General features: G+C 45.1%; 1 protein-coding gene across 5 annotated transcripts in view; it reads right to left on the reverse strand.

Moving 5' to 3' along the window:
* Positions 1 to 21808, reverse strand: part of LOC116429845 (uncharacterized) — a 37580-nt gene extending 15772 nt beyond the window's left edge. Inside the window, exons 1-7 of one of the 5 annotated variants that reach the window (XM_076364876.1) lie at positions 21638 to 21785; positions 18939 to 19309; positions 16170 to 16301; positions 8919 to 9011; positions 5878 to 5980; positions 4365 to 4551; positions 1918 to 2205 (exon numbers count right to left, since the gene is read on the reverse strand). In XM_076364876.1, coding sequence (XP_076220991.1) covers positions 2073 to 2205; positions 4365 to 4551; positions 5878 to 5980; positions 8919 to 9011; positions 16170 to 16301; positions 18939 to 19091 — 801 coding nt within the window. In that variant the 5' untranslated portion in view covers positions 19092 to 19309; positions 21638 to 21785 and the 3' untranslated portion in view covers positions 1918 to 2072. Of the gene's footprint in view, positions 1 to 1917; positions 2206 to 4364; positions 4552 to 5877; positions 5981 to 8918; positions 9012 to 16169; positions 16302 to 18938; positions 19310 to 21637 lie in introns of those variants that run through there. The other 4 variants (XM_076364861.1, XM_076364867.1, XM_076364874.1 and 1 more) reach the window with 4 other exon arrangements.
* Between the last annotated feature and the right edge of the window lie 1400 nt (positions 21809 to 23208).

Below are 23208 nucleotides of genomic sequence, written 5' to 3' on the forward strand. Positions count from 1 at the left end.
CATCGCGCTGCCATTTTTATGCGAATATTATCCGTACGGTACGGTTTTGCATAACCCCGCCGTCGATGCTTCCCGGCGTATAACTGAATAAATGGGGACAACTTGTTTCGACGATGGCGGACGCGTGTCGCCTACCAGAACCGTGCACCTTCGTCTTCCGCGTTGCACATCCCAACTGCGGATATTCCTATTGCCCGATGTCGCGAAATCTCGCAAATGAAAACCGCAATTACGTATCTTCGAGTTTGCCGGATGAAAAATTGAATTTCCCGGGTTTTCGGAACGACGCTGCTGACTGTTTTAAATCTCATATAGAATAGGAATTGCAAACTTTAGATCCTGGAACAGGTGGAATATAAATTGCAATTTCCGGCGGGCAAACAAACCGTAAATTCAAACGTTCTCCGCGATTCTACGCCGGCCCCATCAGTTATTCTTAATTTACTTGGCAAGTCGGAAGAAACGGAATCAAAAGATTACCCCGCGAATGAAAGCAAACGCCAGAAACAATGAGACGGCAGGACGCGCGAAAGCGTTTCCTTTTTTTTCCAAAGGAAACGAATGCAGCCCGGTGCACAATGGAGAATGTCCAGGGTCAGCTGGCCCGAAGTTCACTCGCCGTTTAAAAACGAGTAGCCTTTACAGCGGGGAAATTACAAAAATCTGCGCGGATTACGCGGGGGATTGCGTCTCGTCCGAGGAATAATTCCTCGGGAAGGAATAATTTCCCCCCGTTCCCGAAGAGTTAAGCCCGGCCGAACGCGTAAGAGAGGATAATCAGCTCGCTGTCTCGGAGACACGCGCGCCGGACATTCTGTCCGGGATGTTCACCCCTTAATAAGGGTGCTTAACCCTGCTGCGGTCTTCAGTTCTCCTGGACACTTGAAATATTATCGGGAAAGCAAAAACGCGGCACTGCCAGCGGTTTCCTTGAAATTTCCTCAAATTCGAAAGATCCTTTGGCGAGGATAAGATAAATAGACAAATATTTGAAAGGACTCAACAAATTTAGAAGAATTTTCAATGTGAGGGAAACTCGAGATAAAATTTTTGAGATCGAAGTGCTTCAATCGTTGCAATAATTATTTGTGGTATGGTAATTCTATCGTATACTTATGAATAAAGTTTAAATAAATGTTTTCACTAAAGTATGTTTGACACATCGAATGCCATCGGGTCACCGGTGACCCAACCAAATCGAATTACGATAGTTTACTCAATTAAACAATGATTTGAAAACATTTCTATATTCCAGATAATGTCACTCACGCGGTGACATTTAGATGAACGTGCAACGTTAATAATGCAATTCAATCGGAAGATTTAATATTTCAGTTCTGTGTCAAATGAAATAACGTTGACGCAAGTGGAAAAATACAAAGTTGGGTCACTCGAGTTCCGAAAGGTGCGCGGCACCAGGAAAACGAATGAAAAGTGTGGTTAAAAAAGATCCTAACGGGGTTAAACGTTGCGTCACGTGGCAAGAGCTGACGAGAATCTGATTTCCTCGTCGCGAGCGTCCCGGTCGCCGAGAAACGGAAACGAATTTATAGACGGGACGGGAAAGGGCAGCGCGCCGGGAATAATAGGATTTTTAACGATCGGTGAAACGTCGGGAGTCAATTGGGTTCCCGGGCGTATTAACGATTCGTTAAGCGACAGGCGATAAAATATGAACACGGAGTATTGGGAGCCTCGAAGAAGACGAGGAGTTTCTTCTCGGCCGACGGACAGCGAGGAAATTAGAAAGGCAAGCCGAAATAATGAGGCGAATCCGCGCAGAGAAGCGTTGATCCTCGAAGGATTTACGAGGGATCTATGACGATATTTTAGCTGGGATCGAGTCTATGTCGGTTCAGAGATAAACAAAGGTGTCAGTGGAAATAAGATCTGCTGTGTCACTGTATGCCGGGTGCCTACTCTTTTCTATAGAAATGTTCTCTAATAAAACTGTACCTTCGATCAGGATCGAATAATGTTTAACAATATAATTCTCAACAAGAACTGAACAACGTTAAACACGTCAGAACATCGAGAAAATTCGCTAAAGAGCTAACAACGACAATTCTTCATCAAAAGATACAGCAAAGTAGATCAGATTCGTTAAGAAAACGATGAAAGGGCGGCTGAGATGGAAAATTAAGTGGAACAGGTCGACGATTCCTCAGGCATAGAAGGAAATTCCGTTCGCAACGAAGGGCGTTACTGTAAACAGTTAAAGAATCATTACTCCTGCAATTTTCCCAGCGATTCTACATTCTCCGCTCGCCCCAAAGATAACAAGAAGAGAAGAGAACGTAAACAAGGTTCCAGTCGCGATTCGAAACGCAAGCGAACTTCCCCTTTGAGGCGCGCCGCGTCTCGAGTAGAAACACCGGACGAGCTTAGAGCCTCTTTTTTTTTCTCCCCTCCCTTTCCTCCTCTTCTTTCCCCGGGCGGGCGAAGAAAAGCAATCTTTCAAAGTGGGCGGAGAAAGTAAAAGGAAAGTGAGCGGCGCGAGAGACAACACTCGACGGGGCGACCGTCTCGAACGATTTTTCAGCGCGTAATTACCCCGAACCAGCGGCGGGGACGCTGCTACGGGGAGCGAGTGTTGACGAGCACACGAACCGACAAGGCTGTAACGTTGACAAACATTCGAGAGGAAAAGGGAGCGAGCCGGCTGAAGTTGCCGGGGCCGCGGGAGATCAGGTCAATGGGCTGATTAACTGTAACGTGGTTACAGTGCTACGGCAACTCCCAGCGCCGCTAACAACGGAACCAGATACGCCGCTGCAGGCGCACGGTTCGTTGCGTTTTGATGTTTCCGCGAGGCCATTCCTGGGTGTGACTTGAAAATTAACCCCTTCGCCTGTGATATCTGTAGTGTCGTAGTGTAGGGTTTTTTTCCAGACGGGTGACTGAGTGTGAGATGAATGGTTTGTTGCGTGTGCGATTGCGGGCGACCAGATCATAGTGCGACGGACCGGCACCGCGATGTTTGGTAAATAGCGTGACTGCGTTTGGAAGATCTTGAGTGGCTGAAAGAATGCGAGGAAGAGTGTGGTAGAATGGCGAGAGTTTTTAGAGAGTTGCGTTGACTTGAGAAGAGAAAAGACCTGTACACTGCGAGCTATATCGTTTCTATTTATTTGTATTTTATTCAATTATCTATCCCTGAGTTTTTTTTTAAATAAAACATATATAAACACCATTGATACGTGTCTTTCTCAACTCCGATCGATACGGCTACTTTGTCATTAATAATTTATTGGGAAAAGAGAAAAATTCTGAACGTATGTTATGTCTATATTTCCTTTTAAGTATAATAGTCGATCACAGAGGAGTAATATTTACTTTGAATTCGAATGAACTGAGTAATATATATTTGTTGAATCATGTTGAAAATCTTCAGCACGAGTCTCACTCGTTGTAGGACAAAGGGTTAACTGAAACTTGATGGAATTGTTTGTGGAACGCTGCGTGTGTGCGCTAAAAGGATAAGGATGTGGTAGAGGAGATTATTGAGTATTTCTCTGTTGATCGAGGTGTCAATGTAATGCCTCTACATGTTAGAGAAGGAGGAATTAGAAATTGATAGGGAAAGAGATTATTAGTTGGAATACTAAACATTTTTGTTGACATTGTTCGGATTGCAGGAAAATATTAAGCGGAACACGCACGAAATTAGAGATGCAATTCTAAAAGGGATGTTTCTAAGGAGATAAAGGTTGATTGAAATCACTCGCGGACATTTATTCTATGGTTTCTACTACACAAAATCGGAGGAAGAATTAAATTTGCATTTGTGCTCGGATAATTACCCAACTATTGATCAGTTGTTCCACTGCAGGTATATTGTGAGGAATAAGCGATGCCTCGCTAGAAAATTTTCATGAGCACCGATGCAAGTGGAAATACCCTTTAATGGGTCAGACATCCTAACCAAGTGACATTTGAGCTTTCAAATTATGCGGAGCGACGTCCCACTGATGAAATTACGTGTAATCGATGTCACGAGTTAAAAATACGGAACATCTCCGTACCAGTTCTAAGTAGTAATTACTTTAATTAACCATAAGCGTCTGCGCAGACAGCGCATAAATTCTCACAAAAATAGACTCGATCCTCTGGAAAGAGAACGTCGTACAAAAATACTCGCTCTCAATTCCCTCAGAATGTTTTCTTGTGGACTATTCCTACTTCGGAACAGTGTCGTTTCGCGTGGCACGGCGCTGAACATTTCGCGATCTCAAGGGCCGTAACTAGGGTTACGCGTGAAACGTGTCGAAGGGCTTATAAAACGGTCGCGCGTCGGATCGAGGAAAACAAAGACCGGGAATAGGTAGAGAGGAATCGAAATTTCATTTCCATGTGATACGTACGGCTGTATCGAGTATCCAGGCCGCGTAGCGTCGGTCGCGACGTAACGAGTGCTTTGTGGCTGCGAGTAATAACGCCTGCTAGTCAAAAGCGGCACCAACTCCACGCCCCCAGTCAGCTCGTACACCTGAACTTCCTCGTTGTACCGATGCCTCGAATCCTCCGCCACTTGCATGTCCGTTACGATGCCTGCCAAACGAATCGATCCGTCAACCGACGACCTTCGCGCGATCATGGCCACGAGGTGGACACTGCCGGCTGTCGCTGTTCAAACATTCAGGCGTCATTCAATCGAAATTTAACCCTTTGCACTCGAAAGTTTCTCACTGGAAATATTCAATACTCTTCGATGAGAAACGATGCTCTTTGAAACTAATTAACGAGGAAACATATATCAATTAACACATTGAGCGCATTGAATGTTCTTAAATTCAATAGCGACTAAACTATGTCTACTTATTTAACACGTTGAATGCCGTGGGGTCACTGGTGACCCAACCAGATCGAGTGGCTACAGTTCATTGAATTAAACGATGCTTATCTGCAAGCATTTCTATATTACAAATAATGCTACCTAACGTTTCGTTTGACTAAATCAACGAGCAGTAACAATGCACTTCAAATTATTGAATATTATAGCTTTTCCGTTTCCTTATCCTATCGCTTGAGCGCCGGCCCCGCAATAATGCGGATTTCTGGATCTCCATTTCTGGATATGACGAATATCCAATTAAAATGTACTATTTTACGGAAATGTTAATGTTTGGAATATTTTTTTGGCTACTCATTGATCAGATACAAGCGAATGAAGCCGGCGTTTGGGCTAAGTGGCCGATACGTTTCCGACGCTCAGGCTTTAATTCGCCGGCGCTCAATGTGTTAAGAAGGAAAGTTATTTTATTTCAATATTCCATATATCGATACATCGTACAAAGCTTGATATTATATATAAGACTTTATAATTTTGCAAATCAAATCTGTAAAGAATGCAAAGGGTTAATATAGAAAAATCGTTCTCACGCTTCCCGGAGGGTTCCTCTTCAGAAATGTCTGCAGAATTCAATATTCCATAGCAAATTCGTGTTAGTCAACCCACTTTTCGTAGAAACGTAACAGATGTGCGTACAAAGTACTACTTTTCAAACTTTGATCGTCACTTGCAAACATTTAATGACACGCAATGTTCAAAATTTTTATAGTTACATATTCGGGCAACTCTCCTCTACCTTTTACGACAAATTTTAACTGCCCATCGTTTTTAGTTCTCACGTAACGCTTGTTTCACTGAAAAATTCGACCGTTTTTACGAAAACTGGACGTGACCCAGCAATTTGGTTTTCCGATTCGTATTTAGGGTAAATATCTCTATAAGAATCACCTAGTGTTTATTGCAAAACAGAAAAAGTTGAAATTTGTTCTACATTGAGATCATTGATCCCATATTCGAGTATTGGGCGCAACAGGGTTACTAGATCGTGGGAGCCTGAATTCCCTGAACAGCTGACCCAAGTTTACCTGGCTCCGCTTTGTCGTCGAAGAACCTGTTCATATCCGTGACAGCCATGGGATTAATATGCTTCCGATGTAACCTCTCGATCGTCGAGTCGCTTGTCCAGCCCTGCAACACTGTCCGCTGTAACTAGACGCAACTGGTGCGGCGCGCGTAACCTTACACCGTCTCTATCCAGCGAAAGTTGTCAATCCATTCGTTAACATTTAAACAACAAGAACGACTGGTTCCTTAATTACCAAACAGCCGTTAAACATAAAACATGGAGATTATACCGCAGCGGTATTCAAACAATTCCATTAAATTATTCCATAGAATAGATTAACATATCGCTCCATAAACTCGCGATCATGCTTCATGCCATAACATCAAGCGTCTCGTATCTTCCTCGCGTCTACAGACTACAATGAAACGATCAAATGGCATCCATAACGGTGAAGAAGCACTGGACCCGATCAAAGGCAACAGTGCCCATTAACCGGGACACTAATCAAGCTACGACGAGGAACCAGCCAAGATGAGTCGCCGTGATCAACGAAGGCAACGCAAACACTGTCGCCGTTCGCTCGCGGAACCACGATGAAACTGAAATTAGAGTTCTATCTTCATCAGTAGTTACCCAAACCCCGCAGGAATTATCGTCCGGCTCCATCAGCGTCCGACCAGCGCAATCTGCACCGCGGTCGGCGGGTCCCCGAACGAGTCGGAGCTGTTTCGACCGGCGAAGGTAACGAGTCGAAGAAAGAACGACGCGCGGGAGGAGCAAGAAGAAGAAGACACTCGCCATGGAAGAATTTATCAGCGGTTAATCAGTAATCACTTAGGCAGTCCGGACTCGAGTTAACACCCGGGCCAGATCCATTCATCAACGTCGCTCCAGTTAGCTGGTTAGCCGCCGAAGGCGTGGGAGTGGCGGCTTCGCTTTATTACGAAGCGGAGGGAAAAAGAAGAGCGAGCGAACCGTTCCATAAATCCGTCCGACATAAATTCATGTCTTCGTATCGCGGCATGGTGAGACGAGGACGGGAGGCGCGAGCTGGGGGATGGGGCGGGAGGACAACAAAGATAACGAGGAGAGGCGAAGCGGGTTGCGCGAGCCCGAAAACTCTGAAGAAGAGCAATGTCTCGGAGGCGGGGGCTGCGTCAAAGACTAGACGCAGCGGCCGTTACGAGGCAGCGAACTTGCCTCGAGTGGTAATAAATTTCTGTTTAAACTTTCCGGCCGCGGATGTTGGCTGGATCGTTCAATTACACACCGGTGCGGCGTGGCTACGCTTTCGGGGATGTTTGATTGAAAATTGAGAGTAATTATGGGGCGGAGCTGGAGTTAGCTTGATTCGAAGTGTGTCTGTTTGAGTCTGCCGAGTGTTTTCGTGAATTTTGGGTAATTGAAGAGTGTTCGTTGACACGTTCGCTGGTGTCATATATTTGTGACGGCGGTAATCTTATTTTTACACGATGAACATGAGATTAATTCTATAGACATCGTTATTGGAAATCATAAACTACGGAAAGATATTTAGGAACTCAATGACTCGTTTCAGTTTCATTTTTCTGATAATTTGTTAGATTTATTGGACTGAAGAAGACATTAGATTGAAGAAAATGTGTTAAGTGGTAATAATTGACCTGCGTTTTCATTTATAGTTTAGCGTTTCTCTCTCTGCAAATTGGAGAATTATTTATGAAACGGAGTTTCTGGCCTTTTTAAACTTATCGTGTAAAAGAACAGGAATAACAGATGTACGTAGGCGAGTGTAATTAGGATTGAAAATCTAGACAGTGTTCGTGACAATTATTGTATTTTGGTACCTATCCCGACAGATTTCAAAGGATTAAAGATTCAATGACCACGCGACTGACGGTGCTTGATTATAAAAGACTGTTTTCGTAAAAACCATCGAGGACGCGAGATCAAATGCAGCTATTCGCGTTTCAAACGTTGTTTGCCGACAGCCTCAGAGTACGAGGATCCCTTACCTGACAGAAAAACCAACAGCCTCGTCCGTCTGTCGGCGCGGTGCGCGCCGCTGCGTTCGTTTCTACGATTAGCACTTTGAAACGGCAAGAAACGCCGCCGGAGAGTCGGCGGGACCTGATTAAATTTCATTCCGGGGGCTGAACGCCCCCGCCCTACCTTAATGGGCCGTGAGCTACAAGTTAAACAAATGTTGCTCGACGTGTGTGCGCGCGCGATGACGCCACACTTGAGTCCACTTTCCACTGGTCAAGGAAACTGACGCGCACCGTGCCGATTGCTCGAGTGCTGTCTCCTCGCAAATGGCTGGTTGTATTTCCGAACATATGAATAATGGATTCGAATACAAAATCCAGCGGTTGGAGACGTGTGCACACATTGTACGCCGGGAAATACGCGAGTCAAGATTTAACCCAACTCTGTGCACCCTCCAAACTTCGACCTAACTTTGATACGTGTGTTAATCTAATTTGTCCGTAATCCAGGTGTGTGTTTCGTTTGAAACCAAACTCAGATGTACATTTCGCGGATCTACGTTTGCTAATCAAGACTTAACACAGCTGTATGTCCTCTATCAACGTAGATCTACTCCTGATTCATACATCTTTCTTCTTTAGACCTGATTCATGTTCTAACTCCAATAGTCTCGAGTATAGACTCCAAAACTCAAAGATACTAACACACTTTGTAAAACGAGAAATATTTTACGATTTCTCAACTATGATCGATACACCTGTCGTTAATAATTCATTAAGACAAAGATTCTAAGCATACTCCATGTTCATTCTCTAAAGTATAATAATGACAGAAGAATAATACTTGAAACTCAAGAGAATCGATTAATATCTATGCTTATTAAATTGTTTTAAATCGTCACCACGTCCCTGACACGTTATTATAAGGAAGGGTGTTGATCCAGACCTGACACAGATCTAACCCAGGTGTCTACGAAGATCCTCTACTGAATGTAGCAAGGAAAAATAGGTTACCAGGCGAACTAGGCCGTAAGGTGGCAAGCTGAATCGTTCAAGGATGATGATACTTAACGCATCGTGATAGTATGTGTACCAGGGACTCGAGGAACCGCACCCCCAGCAACTTCGGATCCCTCCAAGGAACTCCGCCAGGACCAGGTCGACCCCAGGGCCAGAGGGGCGCCAGCTAAGCACACGGGCGTCGTAGCATATTAAACAGTTTCCAAGGTTCGTTTCCTACTTCCTTCGAAGCGACTGCCTCATGCTCAATATGCTGATGTGCAGGATGTATACTGATACGCGGGGATAAATATGTGAACCAGCTGACGAATGCCTCTGCTTCGCTATTTCTAAAAGCGAATGGCGAGCTCGGATCGATGAATGAGATGACGGCGCGATGAATGGGGGATTCGGATTAATCAATTTACTTATACTTGTTGCTTTCGAATAAGAAACTTTTTCTTATAATCTATCGTATCTACTGTGTGTTGTATTGTATCAATTATGTCTATTATCTATTATATTCATCATCACATTGTACCAATTATTATATTAACACTTAGGCAACCGTCTAAAGGACTATGACCTTTCTCATTGTGTTCGAATGAACTTATTTAACTGATTTGATCAAGAACTTTTTTATAAAAGCAAGAAAGATGTTCGAAGATTGAGAGTAACTCGAATTCAAGACTTACTGAGTAACAGAAGAAAAGATGAAGAAAATAAAAGGCAACGCGTTAAGGGAAAACTGGGAGATCTCTCCATTCGGTGGGGTAAATGTTAACTTACGATGATTCTGTTAACTTGTCTTTCTTCTATCTACGAAATATCGAACAGCAGACCGTTAGCGAACCGTCGATTCAACTCTCGTTTCAAAGTGATAATGATAAATTCGCGTAATGCGTTGATCTCCCTGTCGCGTCGGAGAAATCGGTTTTCGCGCTGCGGAACGCTCCAAACTTGTACGTGATCGGCGAGCGATATGTCCGCGGCACAACCGGAAACAAGCTGAACACTCAGTCGTGTCGGCGGTCCCTCTCGTTCCTCCTCTCTCTTTCCCACGCTCTGTTTATCGACGTTATTGCTGGCAGAAAGATGTTACACGTTTCCCCCTACAGCGAAAGTCCATTACGGAATGTCTCTTATATACGCCGCCATGGCGAAAGTCGGTTCATTTCGGGCTATTCATAACGTAACTTTATCGTCGCCGCAGACGAGTGGGCGAAACAGATTAAATTAACATTCGTTCCGACGGCGGAACGCCAGATTTCTACGCCGGCCACCGCGGAGAGCGTTCGACGTAAATAGATCGCGTGTGATCGTCGCGTAATTTCATTTGCTTCGACGCACCGAGGCCAATAACTGAAAGATTCAAACCTCCGTTCGGAAATATTGGAAATTTTCGTTCCATCGTAGCATTGACATCAAACCTTCTAGTTTCTTAAACGCTGTGCAATTACAGTATGAATTCTAGCAGGAACATTCTACTTTATAAGGGTAATCTTCATTAATCACAATACCATACTGAATCTACGAGACTTATTCATCAATTGAAATGGTACCTTAGCAACTGAAAACGTTCATACTCTCTTTCAACGTCTCAGTCAATCATCACACAAAATCAGAATTCCTTTCTCGATAGATTATCCACTTGCCCAAAAGTTTCATCGCTATATAATAACTGCACAATATATATTTCACATACGATTCAACATTATCTAATTTTATCCGTTCCCTTCATGAACTTTACAATACCATCTTCCCAAAATTTCTAGCAAACTAAACATTAGAGAAACGAAGGAAACTTGCCATCCCAATACACTAAAACTAATTCCACCGCACTTCGAAGAACTCAATCAATCGCACAAAGAACTCAAGAGACAGTGCTATCCGTAAAGTGGCCGATAGAAGATCAGAAAATTCGGGGAACTCCGAGTAACCGTGGCAAACCGAGTTTCGGGGGAGGAGGCAGATAAAATTTCAATTAGAAAGGAACGCCGGCGGAGATCCTCTCGCAAAGCTTGCCGGTCTAATCCGAACCTCACGCAACTGGGACTGCCTATCGAATCTGCCGGCCGATTAAAGAATTATCCGCGGACGAAATTCGTTAATGGGGTGTCGTTCGGGCACGTAAGGAATATCGACGCGCGCTGGCCGATGCCGCGAGGTAATACATATTCCATGAACGAGGCGGCGGAAGAGTTTCGTGTCGGGCCGGGTCGCGGCGGGATGTTAATGAAAGCCGAGGGCGGCGAGGTGACGCCGATATCGTCGAATTTTATCGAACGACGCGAGGCGAGGCGACGCGACGCGACGCGACGCTACGCCTCCGGTAACGACGCAACGCCTTAGACCTTCGAGCGCCCTTTGCCGCGATAAGCAACATCGGATGCGCCGTTTTTGCCGCGAGATATACAGGATGTCGTGTAACTGCCAGTACAACCGGATAGGACCTGGTCCTGTATAAAAAAATAAGTCGAAATAGAATCAAGTTCCTTCGCGTGAGCTGTTCTCGAGAAAATCGACTTTGAATATTCGCCGATACTCGACTTTCCGCTATTTTTCCATCCTTTCGATCGAGTTACTTTGTATTTGAGTTGTATACGTGATGGAATTTTTGAATATTAGTTATGGAGAATTGGAAGTTAAGCAAATGGGACTTGTCATAAAAGTATGGTGCACTGAGAAAATATCGGTATAGATACTATGCGAATTAGGAACGAGATATATCCTCGTCTCCGTGAGTAATGTCGCTTTCGAAGTTGACTCCGAGCGTAAAAGGGCAACGGCTGCGCGAACACGCGTACCGCTCGCGATACGATACGGTTTTATATTGAATCAAAGGAGATTCGGAACTGACGTCCAACGATGGAATTGTGGACAAGGAACAAGGTACTCACGTGTAATCGAGAGGTTAAGAAAATAATCTTCTGAACAAGATTAAAGAAATTTCAATCAATTCACGGATACCGATAGAAATATCTGACAAGCAGGAATCGAGAATCTCGAGTGCCGAGGAGTTCATAAGTACATCATCCTCTAACAAATAATATTCCACAAGCAAAGGAGAAGGTTCTATTCCCAATCTATCTTCGAATATCGACAATAACGTCTTGAAATAATGAAAAATCGACAATCTCTGGGACGAGGAATCGAAGAAGAACGTTCTTCTTATGAAACCGATGCGCCGTGGACAAGAGTAACGGCCTAAATTCCAATCTATTCTGGTCTATCGACGTGGACGTCTTAAAATAAAGAAAAATTGGCCGACTCGAGGACAACCGGTTGACGGAGTGTATCAGGCACGCGCGGGGCGCGCTATCTTTTCGAACATTGAATTGCAAATTGCCAGAACTAGCACTCGAATCACGATCCCGAGCCAATATACCGAGGGCAAACGTTTGCACGGTTATTATCGGCCGATAGTTGGAGCCTTCTTTACGGCGATAACAGTCCTCGTAACTGCCGGGATAACAAGACCCGGAACGACATCCTTCCACCGCGAATTACACGGCCGGCCTAATTCCGCGCGCAGCCTTCGATCCCGTTCCCATCGGTGTCTTCTGTTTGTACACGCCGCGCCGCGTCGTGGAATAATATTATTCCGACGGGTATACGCGGCCTGAATTCCGCGAGTCCTGCGCCCCTGACTTTTTCCCGGGAAACTGTGTCAATGCGGAGAAAATGTCGCGCTAGAAATACCAAGTGTACGTTCGTTATGGTCACCGGGGACCGCTCGAGCGACTGTAGAGAGGGACGTGCGCGATTATGCTGCGGTTCGATTGGCTCACTCGTTTCCACTGCTACCTCGCCACTTGACAATTATCGTTAAAGTAAATACGTTATCTGTGGAAAGAGGAGGAGTTTCTTGTTACTGGTGATCATTTATTATAGAGTAGATTTCGATTGTACTTTGGAAAAAGAAGTTTTGGAATTTTTGCCACTCGACAAGTATCGTGAAAATAAGTAAATTATTTAAAAGAAGAGGATCTTCTTGTTACTGGTGATAATTTATTATAGAGTATATTTCTATTGTACTTTGGAAAAGGAGCTTTTTGAATTTTTGCCACTCGACAAGTATCGTGAAAGTAAGTAAATTATTTAAAAGAAGAGGATCTTCTTGTTAATGATGATAATTTATTATAGAGTAGATTTCTATTGTACTTTGGAAAAAGAAGTTTTGGAATTTTTGCCACTCGACAAGTATCGTGAAAGTAAATACGTTATTTCTGACAAGAGGAGGACCTTTTCGTTGCTGATGATAATTTACTGTAGAGTAGATTCGTGTAATTTATTGGAACTAATTGTACTCAGAGATGATTGGATAATAGAATTGTTTGGATGGCAGAGGTTCTACCATACTGCAAAAAGTATTTATTGAATTTTCTTTCGTTATTTCAGCAGATTGAAGAGGGAACTCTTTAAATGCAATCAGTGTGATTCGTTCGAAGTAATAGTTATTAGTAAAATCTGTTATATTATCAAAGACGTGACACTAAGCGGTGAAATGTGACGTGGTAAAAGTAATTTGTAAGTTGCATTTGGAGATAGAGATCTGATCAGTAGGAACTCGGCAAAGTTGAGATTCAAAGGCGCATTTTGGCGCAAACTGGAACGAGACCGTTCCGCGATTTAATGAAAAGAACACAAATACGTATTTGGAATGGTAATAAAATATTTATCCGCGGGAACGGAAATGTCAATGAATTCGGAACGAAGCTCGCACCGCGCGAAGAAACACCGGCCTGTTTTCTTGTAATCTCGAATGCATCGCTCACCCGCGGCGGAAAGCTCTGCAGCGCCGGGGCATCGCGTTTGTGGGTTCGTTCAATAATAATCCCAAGAAGGTAATTATTGGCGGAGCGCGTGTTTGAAGGGCCCGCAGGACTCGAAACGCGGGATTGGGAATCAGTAATTCATGTGTCTTGTAATCTACCGCCTTTCCGCGACGTTGCTACGGTAGAATAAACTACACGATCCTCGCGAGCAGAAAAAAATCTACCCCTTTCCCATCCGAATTTAAATAAAATCAATTTAAATAATGTAAGAGTCCAAATGATTCGCTAGAGAAAGAAGAACTCTGCGTTCATCCTGTATCTACGTTTGCTCCACCAATTAACGATTGATAATAAAAGAATGACACTTAATTTTAACTCAAATGAAGATCGTAGAAAGTAATAGAATATAGTGTAAAAGTTCAAACGATTCGTTAGAAAAAGAAAAACTCTGCGTTCATCCTATATCTACGTTTGCTCCACCAATTAACGATTGATAATAAAAGAATGACACTTAATTTTAACTCAAATGAAGATCGTAGAAAGTAATAGAATATAGTGTAAAAGTTCAAACGATTCGTTAGAAAAAGAAAAACTCTGCGTTCATCCTATATCTACGTTTGCTCCACCAATTAACGATTGATAATAAAAGAATGACACTTAATTTTAACTCAAATGAAGATAGAAAGTAATAGTAATTACTGTAATAATCACTGATCACGGAAATAATATATAATCGATTGAAACAGTTTTCGAACAATCAATTGTAGTAAAGGAATGTACAGTATCTTAAAATTGATGACGTTCCTGCAATTATATCGTATGTATTATCCTTTCCAAAAATGTATTCATCAAATCTTTATTACGAATTCTAATGTAGCGACAGTGATAGTTCCCTCGAGACTTTGTTTCGCGCGACACGACATATCTGGTCGTAAAGTCGAAGCATCGAAGCAAACCAGCGCGCCATGCAACATGTAACCAAAACAACCATGGAAAATATGCGACGCACGCGAATTCCGAGCATTGTTTCGTATTCGGGCGAGCACGGTTAAAATCGATCGAGGAGAACCGTTTTCCCGGCGGGGGGAACCGGTGGCCGGTGTAAAGGGTGAAAGAAATTAATTAGTTAGGCGTGAGCGTGTAATTAATTGAGATAAAGCGGCGATTGAAAGCTCGGCCGTGGTGTGCATCGGATTTACGCGTTTTCAATTTAACGTCGGCTCGTCCTGGGACCAACCCCCAATAATAAATGAATAACATCCAATTTGGCAAGGAATGTTCGCCTTTGTCACAGATTTTGTCGGGACGCTCTCTCACGCGGCGAGGTCGGATTTTTAATAGGCGCCGGAACGGAGTTTTGTAATAAAAAAAAAACCGTCGCGCGCGCTCGTCCGACAATGCGCGGCACGGAAGTTCGACAGTTCAATCCCCGGATCGAGAGGCTGCTAGTAGAATGATAAATAAATAAACAGAGCGTCGGAAAGTTGGCGCGAACCGGCTAATAAATGATGAGAGAGATGTAAAGAGAGGAACGATGAGGATCGTGGAAAGTGTCGCGACACGTGGATATTTGTCGTCCACGGTAATCGAATTAACGTGCCAGCCCCTCTTTCGCTATCCACGACGCGGAACAGAGTACTCGTTAACGGCGAAGCGAGTACCTTCCGATCTGGACCAGGAACGGTTCGATCGGCGGCAATGAATCGAGGGCTGGCGCTGGTGAATTAATGCGACGCAACCCTGAATGTAACCGCGTAATCGTTGTTCCCGTTGGACACCGGTGACGGCACGGATTTCCCTGCTGGGGAATGCATTCGTTCCGAGGGAAACAGGAACGAAACAGGAATGAAACAGGACGAACGGAATATTTGATGATAATGCTGCGACGAAGATGAATGTTTGGTTAGTTGAATGTTACATGGACTGAGATGAATCGAGCATTTGATTCCGTCGCGGTGAAGAGGATGTTTCGAGCTAATGTTTAAATAGGTGAATGTATTGTATATTTGTAAGATAATTCGAATATTAGAAAGTTCAATCGGGTGTTCAGCTGGCTAGATATTATGCAAATTCCTACGATAATTCAATTATCCGACGATCCCATCGCGATAAACGTGATGGTTCTTCCCAGTATTCGACTACCTGTATTCTATAAATTTCTAGGGTGACTCAAATATTTGACAATTGAAAATTGATGATTCTATCGAGTAACTACCTCAATATTCTATAAATTTCTAGGGTGATTCAAATATTTGACAATTGAAAATTGATGGTTCCATCGAGTAACTACCTCAATATTCTATAAATTTCTAGGGTGACTCAAATATTTGACAATTGAAAATTGATGATTCTATCGAGTAACTACCTCAATATTCTAGAAGTTCCTAGGATGATTCAAATGTCCGACAATTAAACCGCGACGAAGATGATAATTCGATCAATAGTTCAGCTACCTAAGCATCCTGTGAATGTCAAGAACGATTCGAGTAATCGGCAATATCGCGACAGAGATGACTCGATCAAGCGTTCGGCTAGCCGAATATTCTACAAATTCCTCGAAACAGTACCTGACCGAAATTCTGACACCTCGCCGGCTCCAGCGGTTCCAGCGGCACGTTCTTCTTCCTGAGGGTCGCGGCGCAAGGCGCGCCGCCTCCCGGCTTGCCCCAAGGCGAATAATTCTCCAGGATTTGCTGGAGCTGTAACCATAACCGACGAGAAATAAAAAAAAAAAAGAGAGAAAAAAGCGAATAACACGAGAACCTGATTTCCCGACCAAAAATTCTCTGTACCGGGGTCGAACGCGAGACGTGTTATTTCGAGAGCGGAAAATCCGAACGAGATTCATCCGGCAAGCTGATTTTTAGCGGAACGCGGCAACGGCTAATTCGTTTCGCGAAAAAATACGGGAACAAAATTGCCGAGATGGAATAAAACCGTGGACGAGCAGGCCGCGTTACGCCAATGGCGATCTCTCCCGTCTGACACGGCACGGATTGATTCTACTGCGCGCTTATCGAGGCTCTATTGTTCGGACGGTTTGAGAGAGCGAATGCGCGAGACCCGTCGAGGACTCGCTTTCGAGTCGACCTTCCTTGATCGCAGCCTAACGGGACGTTCAAAGTCCGAGCGAGTTTCAACCGTGTTTTTTTTTCACGTCCTTTTTCCCCCTGCCGTTCCGCTTTTCCTCTCTCACCCCTTCCGGAAGCTCGAAATTCGTTGATAGATTTCCCGTGGAAATGTATTGCGAGAAATTCGCCCGGAGATTCGGTGTCGTTCATATTCGATCGACGCGCAGGATGTTGACTACGGTGTTGCAGAAAGTTCCGGACGACGGTAAAAAATATATGGAATGAAATTCTTTCGACACTTCGCTCTCGAGTGGCAACCTTCGATCATTCGAACAGATCTACATAGCGACGCGATGTCTTTTAATCGACTCGAGCACGTTAGTCTTTGAACCTACGATCAGACAGGATTGACGGGCAACGCGCGAAACATCGAGATCATGAAATACACTGTTATCTTTCGCGCAACACCTCGAAGTTTACGAGGGGGATTTGTACCCGACTCGTTAAACGAACGTATCTCTTCCTTTAAAAGGATCCGGCCGTTGCAGTCATACGTTTCACAATTACCGTTAACCGGTAGCTGTAAAGTGCACGGCGGCCGCCGCTGTTTATTATTATGTAAAAGACATCCCTCTCCGCGGAGGCTTTGCGGCATGCTAATGTTCGAGTATCCTTAATCCGGTGTCGGGGCGCCGCGATAAGTAATTCGGATGCACTTTACGACCCCTGAATATTTTAATCTTTTATTGCATTCCGCGGGCACGGGCGCGCGCGCGCGTATGAACCCGGCAGAAATTGTTCTTCCCGGAGAAAAAAGACTTAGATAATACCCCCTGTCCTGCGGCGGCCGCGCGAAATGGATATTTACAACCTTTCCAAGGGCCGTGCCGCGTTGTAAAGCGTGGAAGGGTTTAAAGGTCTGGCCGAAATTAAAAAATTCAACGGTGCCCTGATTAAAAAGGGACTCGACGTTAATGGCAAACCGTTCTATCTCTCTCTCTATCTATCTATCTATCTATCTATCTATCTTTTTCTCTCTTTCCTCGGTTGTACTTATCGCGCATTCTATTAGCTCGAACAATTTTGCCGCGCGACTCGTTAGACGATGAAACGAAATGTATACGAGACGACGATAAATCCGCCGGAGAAAACGTTTTCGCTCGTTAGCGAGACGTTCCTTACAAGCAGCGTGGCGCGGTGCGGCGCGCGGGACAAAACGCACACGCGCGCGGTATTTACGGCTACGGTTTACGGCACGACGTATAGACAAACAACCAGCGACGAAATCGTTTCGGGGGCTGCGTAAATACCGAGCAAGAAAATGAAATCCGGACTCGGCGATGGTCTGAAGCGTAGTCAATAGTGGCTTTAAACGAAATACCCTCGGCGCTAGTTATTTACGTGGACTTGTCTGCTCTACGAGAAGATCACTGGGAGCTTCGTTCCCGTGTGCTTCAGTTGATTTTGAGTGATTGTGGAACGAGTCGGGATGTTCCGGTCTTTTAGAGTTCTGATATCTTTCAGTTTGAATTACGCGTACACGGGAATAAAATTGTGAGCGAGGCGAATGGAAAGTCTCTACTATGCTACTATAATACCTTGGTATTCGGTACCTAGTATTCGATCTAATCAAATACAGTCCCTTGATTTCCCCGTGATTCCTCTATCAACCGGTTTAAAAAAACAACACCTCACGAGGAAATCGACTATTAAGAGCAACACAAAAACTCAGAGCACTTCTTCAGCCCCTTACCGTATAATTCACCTTCGCAATTAAGCTCGTGTAACCGTTTACTCTCAATTTGAAATCAACGCAAACTCTTCACTCCACTGCAAATACAAGTGTACTTTGAAGAAAATAAATCGGCATCGAAATCGTCTTTTGCTTTGATCCATGGACAATAACATTGAGTTTTATTAAATTAATCTAGCAGTCTTCAACGCGAGTCTCACTCGGCATTATGTGGTAAGAGGTTGATTCGAGCATCAATCGGAGCACGATCTCCAGCGCGATTGTGGGGAAACGATCGCTATTCAATGAACGGAGAAATAAATTCCGTATCACCGGGGAAATCGCTTACACGCAGTCGTAAATTCTTGGCCACGGGGTTCCGAAAGAAACCGCGTCGTAAATGCGAAGACGAAGGGAGGTTTGGAGGCGACACCGATCTTTATCCGTTCGAGGGTGGAGGAACGATACGGAAATAAAGGCGGGGCGGCGGTCAGCGTTGCCGACCGGCACAACAGGCCGTTTACGACGCATACTTCACGCTGTTCCCGGTGCTTCTGACGTTCCAGCTCCTCCTTTCGCCGTTTCCATAGCGCGGTCCCGTCCTGAACGGTCCTCCTTTCCCGCTCCTTTCTCGCGTTCTCCGCGACTTCCGGCGCATACGCCGTCTCCGGGATTTCCTGCGCCATCCCGTTGTGTTCCCCGGTGTCTTCTCCTTAATAAAAGGACGAACAGGTCTCGGGCATGGCGTGCCTCGGGGATCAAATGGATGTTGCGCCGGTTAGAAGTGGCCGCCGGGAAACGAACGGGCCCGGTAACGCCGAGTCCACTTCGAGTGGACTCTCCTCGAGTATTTCCGGTATTACTGGAACTCCGTAGATCCCGCCAACGATACCGTGGACCTCCGCTGGAAAGAATCGACGCCTGTTAATCTTATCTTCGCAAATGGAAACTGGTTCAATTCGATTCTCTCCCTTCGCAGTCCCTGGTTCTCCAGCTTGAGATTAACGCTAGAACTACTGAATAAATGAAAATCAATCATTTCTCTGTTACTTCTTTCGCATTGAGAAGACGCGAAAGCTTTCTCGGAAGTTACCGAGTAAATTGATCTCGTAACCGTCAAGCCGGAATATAAGTAAATCGCAGCTACGTGGCGTCGTCACTTCTACGGAAAGATGAAGTGACTTCTGTGTTAAGATTCAGTGTCGATTCGTTTCCCGGAACATCGCGCTCGGATATTCTAGAAACCACACTTCCGGCGCAAGACAAAAAGTCGATCTTCCCGTGGAAACAAGAAGCGGAGGGAATTTAGATAAGACCCGCGAGGTTGCAAGAAACGCGAAAGAATAACTGCCGCGATAAATCTCGGCCGTTGGAAAAAATAAACGAAAAACCGGGTGGAACCCGAGTCGGAACGGTTTTTCGCCGGCCGGCGAAAATATTGACCGGCGGTTTGATAAATATGGAGGTCGCGTTCGCGCGAAGGAACCATCGTTCGCCGTTATCATCTGTTATCGATTTAACAAGATATTATCCTGGCCGGAGGGAGACGCGACAGTCCGTACACGGTCGCGGATGCCACGGAACATCTCGTTCGCACGAACCTCTTCCCGAGGCGGCCGCGAAGATCAATCAACCCCCCGCGACGTCACGGCAACGGGGTTCACGGCGTGTCGGTGGCTCATTTTTATTTCATAATTTACGCCCGGCAAGATCATTTGCTTCCTGTCCGACGCGTTTCTCCTCGAATTACGCGTTAAAGAGCGCCGGAGTGTTCCTAGCCGCTAGGAACGTACACTGTGTATACGTATATACATGCTGGAATAACGGTTGCATCGCGGGAACGAGCGGAATAATAATAAATTTTCGGCCGAGCACAAAGGAAACGCATCGAGCTTGCAAATTGGATTTTTATGAAAGCGTTCTTCATCGTTTCCATGATGCCCTCTGGTTCCCCTCCGTCTTTTCGCTGTTTCATTCGATTTCATCAGATACACCATCGCTCGGTTCAAATATATTTATCTTTAATTGAACCCCTTTCTCTCTCTTTCTCTTTCTCTCTCTTTCTCTTTCTCTCTCTTTCTCTAGCTACTTCTCTCTATCTCTGTTTCTTTCTGTCAGTGTGCCCGCTGCTGTCGTTAACTCGCGTCTGGGCAACAGTAACCGTACATCGCAGTCGATAAAGCACGGTTTATTACAGAAACATCAAAATATAATAACGCGTAACTGTGACATGAATAATATAAAACGACGCGGAAACGCGAAAGTTCGCCTATCGATTTATCCATAAAAATGTCTTCGCGGGAGCCGGGGGCAGACCAGGGTGTTTCGCGACGCGGAGAATGCGACCGGCTCCCAGGGAAAATGGAAAGACTTCCGGGCATGCTTGCATAATTCCATCGATATCATTTTATCTGGTAGTCAACGACATTGTTACGGGATGCCTGGTGAATTTCATTTTGATAATGAAAAACCATCGTCGCTCGGCATCCGAACTCCCGTTCCCCCGTTCTCCTCCCGCCCCCGGTTTAATGAAAATCTTATATTCCCCGTTTACCGTTGCTCGTATCGACGCCGCCCGGGAAACTGCCGAATGAGATAGGGTAACAAATATTTAATACTAATTTTCCACGAGGAATCGCAACGGACGGACCGCTCCGCGTCCGAGGAGATTGCAAACAAGAAGAATATTACGGCGGACTGGGGAACGCAGTACGTTACGAATATAAACTTCCAGTTCTCTCGAAGAGAACGCTTCTGAGTTTGATTTATCCACCGCCATTGTTCTGCGATTCTACTTCCTTAATACATTTACAAACGTCGGGAAATCTGCGCGATCCTTTCTGAATCTGTCCGACTGCAAGATAGAGTCAACCGTGCCGATAAATTATCCAGCGATTTTCAACGTTTCATTCGTTTCCAATCAACTCGACACCCTTCAACGCTATTACTCAAGAATAAAAGACACTTCGATTGTCGTATTGCTAAATCAACTTCCTGGGTAGATTCTAAAACCTTCGTTCCCTAAGTAATTACGAAAACAGGAATGAATCGTTTCAACTTTACCAGCTCTAATATCGAAACAAAACGAATCACTTCCGAATAGAACCAAAGCAAAAGAAGATCGAGTCGCGAGAAGCGCATCGCGATCGTCCGCGAAGAGTTGCAAGTTCGAAAGGCGTCCTACCTCGCGCGGCGTTATTCAGCGAATGGTAACGTTAAGTTTAATACTCACGTTGCGACGGAAGTTTCGCGTGCCAGAAGCAGGACGATGCTGGCGCAGGCAGCCAGGCCGGCTGGCAGGCAGGCAGGAACTCGCGAAAATGCTCGGTAAACCGATTACATCCATACAAAAGCTGCTCACCTGACGATGAGAGCACGCGACTGGAACCACCCCCCGTGAATCCCCGGCTTCGAGTCAGCCACCCTGTTCTGGTTGCCTACGTCGATTCCCCCCGACATACCGGCACATCCCCCTTTCGCCCGCGTAACAACGCCGCTCGCCGATATACGTCACGATTTACGTCGTTCGCCGTCTACCCCCTACACTATAGGGTACTCGACCTTCGGCTACCCGCTGGCTCGTGACCAGGGCCGTCCGGGGAACACGGTAGCGCCCCTAACCTCGCGAAAAATTACGAGGCCTGGCTAGCGCGGCGGGGCAACGGTTTACGGTAACACGATTTACACGCGATCGGTTTAGGGATGATCCTTCCTGGCGTGTTCACTCCTCGAGGGCGTGTTCGGCCCGGCGAAAGCCTCCCGCGGCAATTTCTGCGCGGACTACTGGGAACCTCTTGCTACGGTCAATCCCGGAATCATGCTATTTTTAAGCCGGCCAACCGGACAGCGCTACCTTGGCGAACGGATTTGCCGTGCCCTTAATAAAACTGAGGGATAGATAACGATGCGACTGTTTCTTGGTGGAACTTGCTTGGGCACTTCTTATCTCGTATTTGTCTTGACCCCTCGCCCTACAACAATGAGTGAGACTCGTGGTGAAGATTTCCAACAAATATACATATTACTCAGTCCGTTCGAATTCAAAGTAAATATTATTCCTCTGTAATCAACTGTTATAGTTGGAAGGAAATATAGGCGTAATGTATGCTTCGAATTTTTCTCTTTTCCCAATAAGTTATTAATGACAAAGTAGCCGTATCGATCAGAGTTGAGAAAGAAATCACCAAGGGGTTAAAGAGATTAGCTGTGGTTGAAGATAATGGATAGTAGAGACTGGACTTCGGCTGTTATCCCTTTGCACTAGAGAGACGACTGTCATTTGATCTAACTTAGTAAGATTAGGAAATTTGAAGTTCGATATTAAGTTTTGCATAAGTTCGAATATTTCATTAGGGAATAATGAATATTTGTAATAAATCACGACGTATCCTTTACGGACCATAACGAGATAATTCATTCAGAGACGTGCAGCATGTAGACAGCGATTGTTAATCCCGTGTCGCTCGTGCTGTTATTGGAAGGTCTCGGGAGGCATCGCGCAGCTTCTAAGGGTAGCATCGTAACGAAGACTGTGTAAAGAAAGCCAGCTAAAGATAGACCCTTGAAAATAATTGGAGGATCTCATGTCTGGAGTGTGTGCACACTGTTGAGAAGTTGGCGTAAACTTCAACAACCGTTGCGTGCTATCACGTGCCACTGACCTTTCGCGCGTGGCCATCAGGCCGAAGGCTACCCGTTAACAAATAAGGAAACATGCGTTCGCAATAGCGTACGGCACGCAATACGCCGCTTTTCCAAGACGTAAACCCTGCTCTTTAGTATTCGGACAGCCTTCAGGAATGA

The sequence above is a fragment of the Nomia melanderi genome, chromosome 1 (assembly GCF_051020985.1).
Source record: "Nomia melanderi isolate GNS246 chromosome 1, iyNomMela1, whole genome shotgun sequence".
NCBI classification, from domain to species: domain Eukaryota; kingdom Metazoa; phylum Arthropoda; class Insecta; order Hymenoptera; family Halictidae; genus Nomia; species Nomia melanderi.